A 17,984-nucleotide genomic window follows, 5' to 3' on the forward strand; every position below is an offset into this window, starting at 1 on the left:
TTGCCATGGGCACAAGTGTGAAGTCCGCCATCGGTCCACGCGCTTCTGCCCTTTTTAATGTTTTATTCACTCAAATCCTTAATACAACTCACACTACAGATTCTTAGTCAAGGAATGACAGTCGTAATGCTGGGCACTGCAGTAGACATCATCCACTCGGAGCAAACAATTCCAAGTTAACTCAGCGCTGCAAACACTTCATCGTGACAGACCTACTGCATACATTCCCTCTGCATGCTGAGCTTAAGCGCTACATCTACATCTTTTCTTTTTTCTATTCACAAAGAAAAAGCTCCAGTCTATCTTTTACTTTTTTGAAAAATTCCTGACATTACAGAACTAAAATGTATTAATAGTCTGCTCTTACATTTCCATGACAAACAGAAAAATTCATCAGCAAAAAAAAAAAAGGAGAAGCTTATAAAACTAAATATGGATTTCAGCATTAACAGCTGAACAGAGAAAGGAATTAAAACGCTTTAATTTAAAAAATCAGAGTGGATGATAAAGTGTGTAGAAACTGAAAATTTACAAACTATTTAAAACCTGGAGTCGCTGACTGTTCAGAAACTACACAGATGGATCATGGGTGGTGGTAAACAGCAGAAAGGGATAATGGATGAATCTGTATTGTTCTAGCTGCTCCCCATGCCACCCGTCTTGGAGGAAAGCCTGATGTTGATTAGATACTGAGCCAGGCTAATGCTAGCAGCAGATCCAGTGATGGTAACCTGCCTATCAGTAGATCCTTTCACTGGGTTCGCAATTTTGATCTGCGCCCCAGACATCTGACAGATCTTATTGATTCTGGCGTCTTGATGCCGGATTATGAAGCCAATCAAATCGATTGGAATGGTGAGTTCATGAGAAGTAGTCTAAGCAGATGCATCCAAACCTGCGCTGAATCCGGTGTTGCCATGCGTCATAGGAAAATGAAACTGTTGCATTGACAACTGGTGCAGCTTGATCAAATCTGGCAGTGGAATGACATACTCTCCTTGAATGGTATAGGCCTCTAGAGGTGGTCCTTCCAGGTCAGGGTTGAGGCACATGGATAGGGTGGTGTGGGGAAAGCTCGCACTGTCAGCTGCCTGTGCTGTACCTGTCCTGACCACCTGCAAAGAAGACTGGAGAACTTGGTGGCTTGGGCCAGTACGGGATGGTTACGCTCTTGGGGGGGGGGGGGGGGCGTGGGACTGGGAGAGAGTCTCCAACATGACCACGCAGATCTGTTTGACACACTCAATGATGGATTGCGGAATGCCAGCAATAGTGATGGCCCGCTTAGTTGAATTGGGAAGCATATTCCCTGCCACCTAGACTTGAGCCCCTGTACTCTCTCGTATTTCTTTAATCTTGCAACCACCTTTTCCAATAAGAGAGCCACACTGACTAGCAGGGACCACCAGTCTCAGAGTGACCGGGGGTCTACTGGCAACTGTGCTATTGGTCATAGAGTTGCTGATGTCCTCTTCCAGTTTGTCAATGATCACAGCAAAGGCTTTGAAGATGGCATTAGTGGGTCCAGCCAAAGTGATAATTCTCTCAGGACAATTCCCTTCTGAGATATTGATACATGTACCACTCTCCTCGCGCATCTTCTTAACCAATTCTCCTTTCTTTCTGATAATACTGCCAACTTCCTTTCCATGCATAAGTAGTCGAATAGTGAGCGTGACATTTAATTCACCTTCAATCACACTGGTGTCCATGTCGAGCAGTGTTATGGGGGGCTGGACTTTGGTCAAGTCTTTGGTCTCTGGTGGGGGTGAAAGCCAAAACCTGAAGGAGCAAGACGACTGAGGGGAAAAGGGGAGCGGGCAGGAAGGAGAAGGGCGGGAAGCTGGGGGCGGAACAATAGGGGCGGGCAGGAAGGCAAGGGGGTGCGCAGGAGAAGGAAGGGGGAAAGAGACCCCGGGGCAGAGCCGGTGGAGGGTGGTGGAGGGTGGGCAGGTGGAGGATGGGTAGGCAGAGGGTGGGCAGGTGGGAGAGGTTGCAGGCTCCGGCTGCTGGTCTGGGCTAGATCTACATCTTAAGTCTTAGGTCTCAAGTCCAGCAGATGCCCACTCACTCAGACCGAAGTGACCAGGTCAGGAACCAATAGAGGCTTCCCCTGGGATGGAGCTGACAGCTGGCTGAGGAGAGAGCCAAGAGGCTGCTGTAGAATCGGAGAGCCATGAGGACACTGCAAAGGATCAGGATGAGAAGAGCTGGGATGCCAGTCCAAGTCCTCATCAGGCTCTCAGGTGTGTGTGCCTCGGTATCGGCTGGCTGAATGGTCATTTGCGCTAATATTTATATCAAATTTTGGGAGCTTCTGCCCACCCTTTGGGTCCCTATCAGCTGTTACCAGGTTTCTTAGTGACATTTTTCACTCCTAGAGTCAGGACATGTGCTTTGCTGATTTCTGCCCTGATATCACACTTCTGACTATTATCAGGGTTACAATTGTTGGGTGGGTGGGAACCTTGCCTTTGGTTTTATTTCCCCCAGCCGTTTTCTCCCCATTGAAGTTAAGTCTCCATCTCTCGAGCAGAACATCATAAAATCCTTTACCCCTCCCCCTCCTCTCCAAAGGGCGCCAAAGTCAAAAGTTTTCTCAACTAATCCCTACTCCTGTTCCTGAGTCAACCTGCCAATCAGTACCCGCCAAGTTGCCAAACAGCCCTTCTTAAACTGAAGCTTGCAAGCTCACGCTCTCTGCTCTCTTCCTCTCCTTTCTTCCCCTTCAGCCAGCACCCCCATAAAATCTCTTAGTTGAATTTCCGTCTTGGGTGAGTCACTCACCTCTCATTGGTGCCGTGACTCGGATGGGACACCCCTGCCTTTAAGCAGGACCCCATCCTGCCAGAGATCACACCTGAGCGGAGACCAACCTGCGCCCATCTTCTTGACCGCCTCCTTTGCATCCACCATCGGCCTATTAATTGTTGAGTCCCCCTCTCCGGACTCCTAAACCCGCAGAGGCACAGTAACAGGGAACTGGCCGTTGACCGTCCAGAAGCCCCTGTGGTGTCTCGTGGGGAGGAATGCACCCCACCCAGACCTTCACGGCCCCAGTGGTCCTCTTGGACCACTTCCAACATGCCTCGGCCAGCTTGAGAACTGGCAAGCCCCCTCCCCTCCTCAAGCTTGGGTCTCTTCCTCCCCACTCTTGTTTCGAAAAGCCTGGTGCCAGGTGACCCATAGCTCCCACAGCCCTCCAGGGTCCCTCACCGGCGGATATCGGCGACGACCAATTCCTTGGCCTGAGGTCTCATTTTGATATTTGGCTTGAGTTGGATGCCTCTCCAGTCAACATATCATGCCCTTCCTCATAGCCCCTTGCGGGGGGGGGGGGGGGGGCTCCTCCTCCCTGCCGGCTGACTCTCCTCTCAAATGCCCCCTCAACAACTTGGACACTCTCAACCTAATCCCGGAGATCAATCCCCAAAAATTGATAAAATTCTCTACTCAGGATTGGCCCAATTATCCCTTAGATAACCAAAACCATTGGCCCCTTATGGGTCCTTAGACCCTGCCATTTTGTGGGATCTCTAAAACCATTGTGAGCGATCGAAAAAATGGGCAGAGATTTTATATATTCAGGCTTTCTTCCTCCGCCTCACTGTACCTCCTGCAACCCAAAGCATGTCCTCTTGGCCTCTAAACCCTCCTCTCTTTCTACCTCCTCATTCACGGATTTTGATCCAGCTGACCCTGCCCCTTCGGCTCCTTCTTCTTCAGCCTCTGCCCCCACTTCCTCTTCAGTCCTACTGTCACCCCGTTCCCACGCACAGTCTGTCCAGCCACACCCTGCTTCAATTATGGCTCCTTTGAGAGAGGTTGCTGGGGAGGAAGGGATCGTTAGGGTCCACGTGCCCTTCTCCATAGCGGAATCAAAAAACGCTTGGGTTCCTACACCACCAACTCTGCCTCGTACATAAAGGCGTTTCAGTACTTGAGCTCCAAGCCTAGAGTCTCACTTTTCATGACATATACGTGGTCCTGGCCAGAACCCTTCTCCCAGAGGAAGGCAGGCAGTCTGGGAACAAGCCCATAATTATGCTGATGAGGTCCATCAAACCAACCCGGCCCACCCACTAGGTGCCCAGGCAGTTCCTGACCATGACCCTAATTGGGACTACAGTACCACAGCAGGATTAGCCCTGAGGGACCAATTTTCCACCTGCCTAATTGCCAGATTGAGTCTGGCAGCTCAGAAGGCGGTAAATTTTGAAAAACTCCAAGAAACATTCAGGACAAAAACGAGAACCCTTCCACCCCCTAGATAGACTGACTAAGGCCTCCAGCAATACACTAATTTAGACCCTGAGACCCCCGATGGCAGACAACTCCTAATGACCTACTTCTCCCAGAACTACCCCAGCATTCGGGAAAAACTTAGAAAACTGGAACGAGACCCTTGGCCCCGACTGAAGTCCTAGCCACAGCCTTTAAGGTATACCACAACTGGGATGAGACAGCCAGAAAGCAAAAACCCAGATGCTGGCACAAGCTCTACGGGGATCCACTCCACGGGCCCCTTCATTTCTGGCCAAACTCCCACCACTAAAGATGGCTCCTGGGCCCTATTTAAAGTGTAGGACAGAGGGACACTGGGCACAAGAGTGCCCAAATCCCAGCTGCCTATGCATCCTTGCCCTAAATGCCAGTTAAGGGGTCACTGGGCTGTGGACTGCCCCAGTCCCTGAAGGGAGCTGGATCTGCCCCAAGCCCAGACCTGGATCTTTTGGGACTGGCAACGGATGACTGAAGGGACCTTGGGCCTCCCTCCCCAATGACCACCATCACCTTTCACCAGAGTCATTATTATGGTGGGTGGACGCCTGATTAACTTCCTTTTAGACACAGGGGCCACTTATTCAGGCATCCTGTTCCCCCATGTCAGGGTAGGGAGACAAACAATCCTTTCCCTTAAAACCCCCACACTCTCTTGTAGGTTTTACCACCATCTTTTCTCCTGCCAGTTTCTGGTAATGCCCCAATGCCCCATTCCCTTATTGGGAAGGGACATCTCAGCCAAATTCCAAGCCTCCATCACACTCCACCCCAGCCCTTCTTTACCCTCACCCTTGCAGAAGCAGCCCACATGTCCACAGGCTCCCCTCCTTTTCTTCCTCCAGAGGTAAACCCTCAAGTTTGGGAACTTTCACCCCCTCTCTGGCTCACTGTGTCCCTGTCAGAATTCATCTTAAGGACCCTCAGCATTTCCCCTGTCAACCTCAACTTCCAACTAGCAGTCTTCAGGGGCTAAAGCCCATTATTAAGGACTTATGGCACAAGGGCTTAATAAGACCCACCCATTCCCCTTACAGCACCCTAATTTGACCGTAAAGAACCAATCCAAACATCCCTCTCAAGCCAGGCTCCTTTCCCGCCCACCAGGCTGGAGGACAATTCCCAGCAGCCATCTGGCAATTGGATTTTACACGCATGCCCAGGGTCTAGAGATATTTCTATGTCCTCATCCTTGTAGACATCTTCTCGGGATGGGGGGAAGCTTTTCCTACCAACAACAAAAGGGCATGCACGGTCGCCTCCGTTTTGCTCTCAGATATCATCCCGAGATTCGGGGTCCCTATCTCCTTGCCATCAGACAATGGCCCCGAGTTTACCTCACAATTCACACAACGCATTGCTGGGGCTCTCCACATTCCCTGGAATATACACATTCCCTTTCACCTCACCTCTTCAGGCAGGTAGAATGCGGTATCCCACCCTAAAGGAGACCCTCTCCAAGCTCTCCCTCACCACATCTCAACTGGGTCAAACTTCTCCCAGTCGCCCTGTTTTGCCTTAGGGCACTCCCCCAAAAGCCAACTCAAACATCCCCTTTTGAGGTGATATATGGACGCCCACCCTTACCCCCTGGGGTGACCCCTTCACCCTGTATTCTTCCAGAACATCTCAGTCATCCCCTTCTTAGTTTCATCTGAACATAGATTTGGAATCACCAGGAAACTCTAATACCTGATACCTCCAGGTAACATGTCTCCTTCCTCTTAACCCCAGGCGGCTGGGTATATTTCTTTCCTCCTTCTGGTGACATGCCCACCCTGACACCTAACTGGAAGGGCCCCCAAGGGTCATCTTGTGCACTCCCACCACTGCCTGACTACAGGATCCCCAGGCAAACTGACTTCAAGGATTCACACTTCCAGGCTGAAAACCAGCCCGGCCTCCAACCAAGGGAGCCCAGCCCGACCATCCACCATCCTCCTCCCACAGATACATCTGCTCCACCGCCCCTGAGCATCCTCTAAAGCTCCACATCTCATGCCTGAGGGTTCCTTCCCCCTTTCTGAGGAGGACCTTCCTCAGCCTGAGAAACCCTCATAACAACATGCCTCCCTCTAGCTCACCCTACTCCTTGCCACCCTCCTGGCACCCACCTTCCTCACACCCACTCCGTCTGCAGGGGATCATCAGGTTTTGAAAGATGGAGTCTTGCTTTGTGATGTCTTGTTGTCAGCAGATTAATTGACATCTCAGCAAGTCACATCCATCTCAGGTGCTGTGTGGGACACAGGCAGAACCACAGAAGAGGCGCCATTATGAGGCACAGCCCAGTCAGCGTGCAACGCCAGGCCTGTCCCCTCGTATCGCTCCAATGCGCATAGCTCACACACCACCCAGGGATGGCTCATGGCACCTGGCTCTATTGGACCAGAAGAACTAACACCAAGGTTTCACAAGCTCTTGTAAATCAGATGGTTGCCCTGGTGCCGAAGACGGAAGATGACCTCAGGAGAAAGTTGCGCGAGGAGCATGGAAGCAGAGATCGCGGCACAATGAACAGGGCAGTGGTAGAAAGAGCCGTGCACCATGACCAGTAGGACTCATCCAGGGTGCGAGGAAGCTCATATCCAAACCCAGTTAACAGAATTCCAAAATAAGACAATCAGAAGGACACAGCCTTGCACTGAGGTGTGGATCAGCAGTTAAGCACGTGCCTGGTGTGCGTGAGACCCCAGGTTCCATCCGGCACTCCAGAAAACAAGACCAAACAAACTTAAACTCAGACACAAAGAGAGCCACGGAGAGCTGGAGGTTGGGGGGGCAGTCTGCTTTGCAAGATGAGAGAGTTCTGGAGACCTAGCTCACAGGGTGTGAACGCACTCAACTCTGCAGAACCACACGCACAAAAATGGTTAGGGCAATAGATTTTACGTTGTGTGGGGTTTTGCTTTGCTTCTGCTTTTGTTTTGCCTTGGGGTGCTGGGGGTAGAGTCAAGAGCCTCGAATGTACCCACTAAGTGCTGTACCCCTGAGCTATGCCCCAGCCCCTGTTTTGTGTTTTTACCACAATAATAAAAAAGAATAATAATAATAGTGTTCTCTGAAAACAGAGGTGGTTCAGCCTGTGACTGCCTCCTGGGGCTTTTCCTGGGAGAACCGGGGACTGCTCCATGCAGCGAGCACTCTCCGCCTGCCTCCTGCTCCGTGGCGACCAAGAACTGGGCACCTGTCCACGAGGCAGAGTTTCATAGAGGCCATAGTGTTTGGGGCTGGGATGAAGCTCAGTGGCAGGTGCAGGCTGAGCCCTTGTTCCACCCCAGCACCCAACAATGATATTTCTACTTCTTTATGAAAGGGAGGCTGTGGTTCTCAGCTAAGAGGAGGCCATGGAGCAGCTTCCTTTGGTCACCCCAATCCTGTGCACCTGACACCAGCCAGCTCCATCAGGCCTCTTAGCTGTGCCCCTGAGACACAGCAGTGACACTGACGGTCAGCGCCAGATCTGTCCTGGCCCCAGGTCATCCCCTGGGGTCCATCTGGGTGGAGGATCAGAGGGAGGCTGGCCTGAGGGCACGGTTGTGAAGCGCCCTGGGTGGCTGCAGGCCACAGGAGAATCTTCTTCACGGAGTCCACGGGTCTGAAGCAGGCGGGCAGCTCTGGGCAGCTCTTCCTGCCTGGCCCAGCCCTGCTAGATGCCCATCCTTGCGTTCCCCAGCTGCAGCCCTGTCCCCCAGTCTCCCTGCCACTGTCACCTGCTACTCTGTGTCCACATTTCCTTCTTATGGGCCCCAGGCATTGAATCAAGGCCCCACAGCCATATCATGACCTGGTTACATCTGCAAACACTCATTTCCAAACAAGGTCCCATCCTCACTCCTCCTGGGGGACGCAGCTCAGCCCACAGGTGAACGCAGAGAGTTGGGGATGCGAGGAGGGTCAGCGACACCACCAACTCCTCCCTTGGGAGACTCAGCTGGGCGTGAGGAGGCAGGCAGGGCAGGGTCTGGGGCCTGTGGGCTGCTCAGAAGTAGTCAGGAGCTGGAGAGTGGGGCTGGCTGTCGGTCCACCAGCTGCCTGCCATCCGGACCTGCTGTGTGGAGTGGGCTCCAGTTGCCTCCCCAGCCAGTGAGGACCACTCAACCTGGCCAGCTCCAAGTGCTCTCCAGCAGGCCTTCGCTGGATAGGACCCCTCAGTATGGAGCACCTCCTTCTGGTCCCACCAGGCCAACCCTACACCTTGAGTCTCCAGGCCTGGGTGGAGCCCAATCCCCTTTGTTCTGAGCCCCACCTACTCCCACCCTGTAGGTTCCTGTTTGGTTTTTGGTGTTGTGGTGCTGGGGGATGAACCCAGGGCTCTGAACTTTTTGGGACTGGGATTTGAACCTCAGCCCTTCTTATTTCTTATTTTGAGACAGGACCTCACTTAAGTTGCAAAGGTTGGCCTTGAATTTGCAAACCTCCTGTCTCAGCCTCCAGAATGGCTGGGAATCCTGCTGTGGCTACTGCTCCCGGATCCCCATAGATCAGAGTCCCCAGGGCACTGACCATGTCCTTCCACCTCCCCGCTCATTTCTCAGTCAATTCCTGAAGGAGCAGGAGTTCTTCATAAACTGAGCATCCTGCCAGGCCTCCCTTCCCATCCTCTAGAGAAGTCCCTTTTGAAACAAGACTAAACGGGAGGATGGGGCTGTGCTTAGGAGGGCTCTCCTGTGGCCCCAGGTTGGCATTCACTTTGGACTTCCAAAGGCTGCTCTGGAGACCACACTCACATAAACTTGAGGGCAGGAGTGTGCCGAGGGAGGGCAGAGGCCCAGGTCCTCAGGGAAGGGCGGCCCAGCACACACAAAGGACCTGCTATCACACAGGGGCCTCGACGCCTTTCTTCCTTTACCACGGCTCTCTTCTTATTTGTAGTGAGGAGTAGAGAGGCCAGGCTGGCAGCCATCTGGGAAGCAGATCCCTGCCCAGGCCCCTCAGCCCAGCCCTGTAGCGATTGTGCCCTGAGGGAGCACCAGGCACCAGGCACCACAGCCTGGCACGGCCAGCAGGCGGGCAGCCGTCCACAGCTAGCTTGGTGCGCTTCCTTGGCTGCGCTCCTGGAAGGCAGCCGTGAGTTCAGAGATCCCCCTTGGAGGATCGGGTGGAAGCCACGGGCCACCACCTGTCCCAAGGGTACCCAGACTCAAGCAGCTCTGCTTATTTGGTGTGTTGTTGGATTCTGTTTGGTTTTGCTCTGGGTGAGGGGCTGGAGCCAGGGTATCCCCTAAGGATGCTCTGTACTCGGCCCTTGGATCCCACACCCAGGTAAGCATGGTGCAGGTCCACGGCCCTGGGGTTTCTGCAGGCCTCGGGTTCCCAGCCTTGGGTCAGGAACTCCCACATACTGGGTTAGCTTCCGTGGTGGCAATTGTGTCTGTCGTGTGACAAGGGCTCAGGACCAACAGAAACTACAGGGTGCTCAAGTGACCTCAAGTGTCATGGTACCATCTTGGGCCCAGCTCTCATCACGGTTGGCTCCCACCCTGCCCTGCCACCGTGAGCACTCGAGGTGCCAGGCATCCTCTGGTAGGGAGATGGCCCCGGCAGGACTAGGGGAGAGGGCCGTGGTGGCAGGGCCATCGAGATGCTCCCTCCCTCCCTGCAGCAGCCCCTGCCCACTTCAGGCTCTGGGCCTTCTCTCCAGTGTCCCTGCCCAGTGAAACCCAGCTGGAGAGATCTGCAGCCACAGAGGACTGTCCCCTGAGCCACCAACCGTGCCCAGCCCCCCACCTTGAGGGGGTGTTATGACGGCGTGGAGAACCTCTGGGAGCCAGTGCCTCAGCCCCACGCCCACCTCAGACTCCTGGTGTGAACTCTTCTGCCCCACAACAGCCATCTGTGCACAGAGGGTTCTAGGGAGGGGTAAGGAGGGCAGAGAGGGAGGTGGTCCAGGATGTGCCTTTCCGGCACTTACCTGGATCAAGAGCCAGGCAGGAAGTTCTTGAGAACATTGCTCAAGAGCAGAGGAGGCCGGGTGGGAGGGGGACAGGGGCCTGCTTGGCTTCCCGCCACAGCCCAGAGAGGCAGGACGGGGGGAGCCTCAAAGCCCCCCCGTCTGGAGGGAGCTGTGTCTGGACCAGGGGCAAAGGGAGGATCAGCTGGCCCTGAGGAGGCCTAGGTGGGTGGAGGTCCTGGGCGTATCCTGCTGGGAAGAGGCTGACCAGGTGTGGAGGGCTCTCCAGGGGAGGCAAACACTGCTCCCTATGCTCCCACGCCCATCCCCAGCCCGCTCCCCAGCTATAAGAGCCCTCCTGAGCAGGACGCCCCGCTGCAGGGGCCATGGCCATGTCACGCCTGCTTCTGTGGCTGCTGCTGCCCACCCTCTGTGGCCCCAGCACTGGTGAGTCCCCTGCCCTCCTCTCGGAGCCCCCTGCCACTCACTGAGACTGGCTCTGAGCCCAGGTAACCCAAGTCCATCCATAATCTTCACTTAAGGACAAGTCAGCTGAGATCCAGAGAGGCCCCTAGGCTTGGCCAAGGTCACAGAGCTGGTGGTTCTGCAGTAGGGAACCAGAGTTGTCCCACATGTCTGTTGGCCATGAATTCCCAGAAAAATTGAGCATGAGAAAAGTTGGGTGAAGTCCAGGCACCAGTGTATCCTGGGTCCTGACCAAGATTGCTCTGGCCTCCACTGCAGCTGTGGGGACCACCTCATCCCTGGCCTGTGCCCAGGGCCCCGAGTTCTGGTGTCAAAGCCTGGAGCAAGCACTGCAGTGCAAGGCCCTGGGACACTGCCTTCAGGAAGTCTGGGGACATGCGGGAGCCGTGAGTACCACCCACAATGTCCTGGAGGTCTGGGAAGAAGGTGCTGGATGGGCTTAACGGGATTGGAGCCCTGATAGGTGATGGGATTGATGGGTGGGATGAGATGGAACTGGGGAGGATGGCATAGAATGGGGCAAAGAAGGACGGCTGGGATGGATGGATGGGATGGGATGGATGGGATGGATAGATAGGATGGATGGCTAGATGGATAGATAGATGGGATGGATAGATGGGATGGATGAATGAATGGGTGGATAGATAGAATGGATGGGTGGATGAGTGGATGGGTGGATAGATGGACTGATGGAATGGATGGATTGGTGGATAGATAGGATGGATGGATGGATAAGTGGGATGGATAGATAGGATGGATGGGTAGATGGGTGGATAGATGGGATGGATGGGTGGATAGATGGGATGGATGGGTGGATAGATAGGATGGATGGGTGGATGAGTGAATGGATGGATGGGTGGATGGATAAGTGGGATGGACAGATGGGATGGATGGGTGGATGGATGGAGAGATGAATGGACAGAGAGACAGATGGACAATGGGCTCAATGAGCGGGACTGGGCAGGGTGAAGTGGGAAGCTGCTTGCGCCTTAAAAGGCCCCCTCAGCCTGAGTCTGAGAGTGCCTCATTCCGTGGAGCTGGGAGCACTTCCCCACTCATAGGCCCACCTTGGGACTCCTCCCCAGGATGACCTGTGCCAAGAGTGTGAGGACATCATCAACATCCTCACAAAGATGACCAAGGAGACCATTTTCCAGGTGATGAGGCCCAGATCCTGGAGGAATGTGGACAGAGGGGCAGCTCAGGGCATTTCCAGGCTGAGGGTGAGGCCTGGGGCACCAAGCTCCTCCTGGCCAGGCCCAAGCCATAGCATGGAGCTTGGCCAAAGCCAGAAATGGTCGTTCCTGGGCAGGGAGAAGCCCTCCATGTGCCCAACCGCTTACTCCTTGGCAGTTTTAGTCCCAAGGCCCTGGGAGAAGTGGAATCAGTCTGCCCTGGTGGTGGCCATGTGGGATTGGAGCAGGTACAGGCCTCAAAGAGGCCAGCTGACCTTCCATTCCCTCCTCCCAGAAAACCATTCGGAAATTCCTAGAGCGTGAGTGTGATGTCCTCCCCTTGAAGCTGCTTGTGCCCCAGTGTCGCCAAGTGCTGGATAACTACTTCCCCCTGGTCATTGACTACTTCCAGAGCCAGATCGTGAGCGCCCAGACCTCCCACCTACCTGCTCTGCCAACATGGTCCCTGGGGCCACCACAACCAATCACCCAACCCAGAGCACCCCAGGCGACTCCAACAGCACCGTGGCACCCCAGATAGACAGGCAAACACACACACACACACACAGAACCTCAGACCACACACACTCACCCCCAACCAGGAGACGAAGCATCCTCAGTCAGGCAGGTGGAGGGCACCCACCTGCTCAGACCCACACACACTAGGCCTGCCTGCCCTCACCCATGTGTGCGCACACACTAGGCCTGCCCTCACCCCGTGTGCACGCACATTGTCCTTGCATGTGAGCTCATGCTCACTCACACAGGATCCCAGACACCCCCATCCTCACACACCCCACCTCTGCCCTTTTTCGCCCGCACTCAGCCTGCTCCCCACCATTCCAAGCCCAAAGAGTGGCTCTCGGACCTGAGCCCTGGGGCCAGCCTGAGTGGGAGGGGGTTCCCTCCAGGCCACCAGCCCCTCACCTGCACTGTGCCCTAGACCCCAAAGGTCATCTGCCAGCACCTGAGCCTGTGCCCGCACAGGCAGCCTGAGCAGGAGCCTAGGATGCCAGATACTCCACCTGACCCTGTGCTGGACGCTCTGCCAGATAAGCTGGCCCTCCCCGTGCTGCCAGGGGCCCTCCTGGACAGGCTTGGGCCTCATACACAGGTGAGGGAGGCCAGCCATGGCCAGTTAGCTGGGGTGCAGAGGGCCAGAGGGGCAGCTAAGACCCAAGGCACTTGGGCCTGGAGGGGCAGAGCCAGGGACAGATGAGGAGCTCCAGGCAGGGCCTGAGCCGGGGGTGGGGGAGGCGAGACCTAGAGGATGGTGGCCTTGCCCAGCTGCAGCCACCTCCCTGGCTCTCTCCCCAGGAGCTCTCCCAGCAGCAGTTCCCCATCCCCCTGCCCTTCTGCTGGCTCTGCAGGACTCTGATGAAGCGGGTGCAGACCATGATCCCCAAGGTGAGGCGCCAGGGCCTCACGCAGGAGCTCCATCTCACGGCCGCCAGGTTAAGCAGGGCCACCTATGCTCTGCCCACCCAGGAGCCCAGGCTCAGGTCCCACTGTGCCCTGGCACTCCTGCAGGTCACTGACTGTGGCGGGTTCCGGCTGTCTGTGGAAGACACTGCAGTCTCTCAGTAGGAGAGTCTCCACAGATAGGTGCCCATCCTGCCATGTCCAGCCTGAAATCTTTCACATCAGCAGTGGCCTTTGCCCTCTGGCCTCACCAGTCATTCACAAATGGGGTCCTGCAGGCCATTTGTCACTGAGGGACTACAGCAGTGGACAAGCTTCCTGCTGTCCCAAGCTTGGCTGAGGGGTTGGAGAACAGAATTGGCATGGCCCATTGAGACACCATTAAGCCAAGTCAAGAGAAAAGTTTGGGGCTCAGGAGGAGCCTGGCGTGCAAGGCCTGGGTCTGACCCCAGCACCACGAGGAGGAAAGGGCTGGCCTTGTTCTGAGCGCACCCGCTGCTTGGGCAGCACTTGGAGCAGGACAGAGCCCTCCCTCCTGCTGTGGGCAAGCAGCAAGGACGTTCACCCATTAGGAGGGAAGGAGGCCCGGCCAGGGACAGTGCCAGTGGGACCCTGATGACAAGAATGCTGGCTCACCTACCTTGTGGTTAGGAGCAAGCGGGTGACATGTGACCTTGGGGAACTGCCAGGGCCCAGCTTGCCCCAGCTTGTGTGGAGTCGGGGTGAGGAGGAAAGCAGCTAACTTTCCCAGGGGCTCCCCAAACAGGGGCCTGTTAGCCAGAGGTAGAGCCATCTGCTGTTGAGGGGCTCCTATGGGGAAGGGTAGTGAGCGCTGGTCAGGAGGGAGGAGGCGTGGCTCCCAGCTGGCCGGTCTGCAACCCTGGCGATGCCCTCCTCTCTGGCAAGCCATGCCTCTTCCAGTGAGTCTGAGCCAGACCCGGGTCCATCACGACTGCTGCTCTGACCACAGAGCACTCTGACCAGTGCCCCCATGTGCACCTCATGAGCTGCCTCTTGCGTCCTCACCTGTAGTCACATGCCCTCCTAGAGGGAGGGCATGTGCAGGAAGGCCACGCTGGGACAGGGAGGCCCACATCGCCCTCTCTCGGCCCGCCCCAGGGAGTGCTGGCCGTGGCTGTGGCCCAGGTGTGCCACGTGGTACCCCTGGTGGTGGGCGGCATCTGCCAGTGCCTAGCCAAGCAGTACACCATTCTCCTGCTGGACGCACTGCTGGGACGCATGCTGCCCCAGCTGGTCTGCGGCCTGGTCCTCCGGTGCTCCAGTGAAGATGGAGCTGGCCCAGGTGAGTCGCCGCCCACCCTGCCCTCTCAGGCTCTGCAGCCCAGGCGGCTCCCTCCCTCTCTGGTCCAAGGACAGGACCAGACATTCTGCAGAACAGACCTGACTGCTTCCTCTGCAGCCCTCCCTGCTGTGGGCTCCCTGCCCGACGAATGGCTACCGCCAGCCTCCCAGTGCCAGCTCTGTGTGTCCATGACCACCCGGGCCTGGAACAGCAGCGAGCAGGCCATGCCACAGGCCATGCGCCAGGCCTGCCTCCGCTCCTGGCTGGACAGGGAGAAGGTAGGAGGAGCCAGCCAGAGCAGCGCAGCCAGGCTGGCTTCCAGGGACACGGGGCCCAGGTTCTGTCCGCCATGGGCAGCCGAGCCCAGAAAGCCTTTGTGCCAGAGATACAGGATGGGTGGGGCTGGAGCCCAGCCGGGCATCCAGGACGTGGTTGGAAACAGTGGTCTGTGATGGCTTCATAGGCCAGAGCTGCTGAGGGTCAGGTGTCTTCTCTGGACAAAAGGCCACAACTCCCAGGACCAGGAGTCCCTGCCTGGGTCAAGTGCCAGGCGAGTCCTGCCAGCCCAGGAAGGCCTTGCCCAGGGAAGCCCACGCAGCTCTCAGCCCTGCCCAGGAGTGCTGGCTGTAGGGGAGGCCCAGGTGTGGCATGTGGTACCCAGGATACTCCTAGTGCTGGGCAGCATCTGCCAGGGCCTGATAGATTCCAAGTGACCAAGGCCAAAGCTGTAGCTGGGAGAGGACCCTGAGAGACCCTGGCCCTGCCCACCCATCTCTCAGGCAGTTTAGCTGAGACTAGTCACCTGCACATGGAAAGTGTGGCTGCCTCAGGCCTGGGTCACCCCCTGCCTCTGTCTTTCCTCAGTGTGAGCAATTTGTGGAGCAGCACATGCCCCAGCTGCTGGCCCTGGCGCCTCGGGGCTGGGATGCCCACACCACCTGCCAGGTACCTGCCCTTGTAGCTGGCCAGGACTTCTCAAAGCCCCCAGAGCCCCCACTCTCCTGGATCAGGAGTGACATGGGCCAAGATGAGGCGCCTATGTTCTCATGCAGAACAGGCCTTGGCCTAGAAGAAGCCGAGAAAGTGTCACCGGAGATGGGGGCTGTGTCAGGCTCGGCTGCGGCCCTCCTTGACTGGGCTATAGCTGCTGGCCTGCAGCCGCTGGCCAGTGTGCTTGGAGAGGGCCCCGGTGGGTGTCCTGGGCCAGCAGCCTCCTCCTTAGCTCTAGGCCTGCAGGCAGTGGCTTGGGGAATGGCCTGGGTCTACTAAGTCACACGAGGGTGGCATGAGAAGGCAGGTACAGCACTGCCCCTATGTCCCGGAGCCAGGAGTGAGGCACTGAAGTCCCAATTCTGTCCCTGTGGCAGGCCTTGGGGGTATGTGCCACCACGTTCAGCCCCCTCCAGTGTCTCCAGAGCCCCCTCTTCTGAGGACCCAGCCTCCAGGTGAGTCTTGACCTACGTGGGGGAGGGAAGGGCAGGGGCTGTCACAGGGCAGTGAGAGGTGGCCACTCCTGCAGGTGGTTCCAGCCACCTCTGGGCATAGCTCTGGGCACAGCACCAGGCCCCACCAGGTAGAGGCCCTTCTCAGGGGGAGGCCACCCCTCCCTTCAGAGCCCTTGCCCCCTGCCCTAAGCAGCCCTCCTCCGCTCTGCCTGGGCCTTCAGACCAGCTGCCTTTGGGACCCGATGTACTCAGGCCAAGACAGGTGTCCCAACTTCAGGGGAATCAGCTTTGCCTCCAGAGGCTGCGGCCCCTCAGAGCCAGGAACACTACAGCCATCTGAGTCCACGGGTTTGAAGTCCCTTCTCTCCCCCTCACTATCCTTTCCCAAGTCAAAGGTAGTGCATGGGATGGAGGGTGGCCCCAATGACTTGAGAGCAGGAGGGTCCTCATGCATTTCACCACTCGCTCTGCAAGAAGGCAGGGAGGGCCTGTGGCTGGCGAGGGCTGCAGCTGAGGTCCTGCGGTGAGGCCCGCCCTCCTCTAGGAGAGGAAGAAGCCCAGCCTACCCTGGAGCACTGGTGTCACGTGCACTTGGGGCACGTGCCTGGACCAGACCTACCTCACAGGGGTCAGCTTAATAAATCCCTCCCCACCAGTGATGGCCAGGAACCTTGGAGTGAGGGGCCACCAAAGAGAGGGACAGAGCATTCCCCAGTTCCCAGAGCTGCCACTGAAACAGAAAGAGGCCTGGCTGCAGCCCCAGCAAGATACAGGTCCCCCCTAGATGTCCCCCTCCTTAGGGCAAAGGAGGAAGTGGGTGAGGGTCTCTAGCCACTGTGGCAAGGCTCCTTGTGGCCCTGCCCTTCCAGCTGCCCTGGCTGGAAGGAGCTTCACCCCACTCGCCTTCCCCTGCTAAGTGACACTGGTGGACCACCAGCCAGAGTGGTCCAGCCCTGGCCCCAGCCTGACACCACAGCTACTCTGTGCTCAGTAAGGCCAGCAAGAACAATGTCCTCTGGACAAGGTCTGCAGAGGCTGCTTCTGATCTTCATAGCACCAGAGCCAAGCCAGCTCCCACTGCTCAGGGTGGCTGAGGGGGAACATCGCAGCTCCAGGACAGCTGAGCAACTGGGCCAGTCCACAATGACCCCCACGTGCTCGAGACCAGCTTCTTGTTTGCCAACACTTCCAAGAAGTTCAAAATTCAAAATAAAATGGGATCATAATGTACTCTGATAAACACACAAAATCCTTACATTAGGCTTTTTAAAAATAAATCAGGAAACACTTGGCTTGTGCAAGGTGGATACTTTATGCCCTGGGTGACGGGAGGTGACTGGGGAAAATTCCGTGTCGGAGACGCTCTGCTTTGTTAGGACAGGGATTTCTGGGCTGGGTATGGCTGGAGCTAGCCTGGAACGCATCCTGGGTTCAACCCCCCAGAGCAAAACGAGAGAGAGGGTTTTCATCTTTTTGTAGGAACTTCCCAACTTTTGTTCAAAGTTCCAAGGGTGATTCTATTTTTGCTATGACTTAAAAAAAATAATAATACTTTTAGTTGCAGATGAACACAGTGCCTTTATTTATTTTCACCTGGTGCTAGGGATGTAACCCTGTGCCTCACACATGCTAGGAATGCGCTCCACCACTGAGCCCCAGCCCCAGCCCCAGCCCCAGCCCCAGCCCCAGCCCCAGCCCTTCTGCTGTGACTATTCTGCTCAAAGCTCAGCTGGCAGACAGGCTCAGATCCTGCGTGGCCATACCCTAACACTGCCAATAAAGCTCTATGCACTGGCATGATCCGGGCACTGTCCTGGAGATGCTCTGGGGCTGCAGCCCCCCGCAGGGGGCTGCCAGGACCTCCCTCTCCCCCCATGGGCGAGTAGGCACCCCATCTCCATCTCCTGCCTTTCCAGCAGCCTCCTGCCTGGCCTCCACCTGTGCCCTCCCCTCCCCAAGGAGGGCAGGCACTGCAGGAG

General features: G+C 56.4%; 1 protein-coding gene and 1 pseudogene across 1 annotated transcript; one reads left to right on the forward strand and one right to left on the reverse strand.

The window, feature by feature from the left end:
- Positions 1-476: 476 nt before the first annotated feature.
- Positions 477-1,736, reverse strand: LOC143380189 (poly(rC)-binding protein 2-like; annotated as a pseudogene).
- Positions 1,737-10,560: 8,824 nt separating this feature from the next.
- Sftpb (surfactant protein B) lies at positions 10,561-15,990 on the forward strand. Its single transcript, XM_076833603.2, has 10 exons — positions 10,561-10,621; positions 10,919-11,046; positions 11,746-11,817; positions 12,131-12,256; positions 12,779-12,949; positions 13,153-13,242; positions 14,377-14,560; positions 14,678-14,838; positions 15,425-15,505; positions 15,928-15,990. The coding sequence occupies exons 1-10, from the start codon at positions 10,561-10,563 to the stop codon at positions 15,988-15,990; spliced, it is 1,137 nt and encodes a 378-aa protein (XP_076689718.1).
- The last annotated feature ends 1,994 nt before the right edge of the window (positions 15,991-17,984 follow it).

Source organism: Callospermophilus lateralis, chromosome 14, assembly GCF_048772815.1.
Source record: "Callospermophilus lateralis isolate mCalLat2 chromosome 14, mCalLat2.hap1, whole genome shotgun sequence".
Taxonomy (NCBI): Eukaryota; Metazoa; Chordata; class Mammalia; order Rodentia; family Sciuridae; genus Callospermophilus; species Callospermophilus lateralis.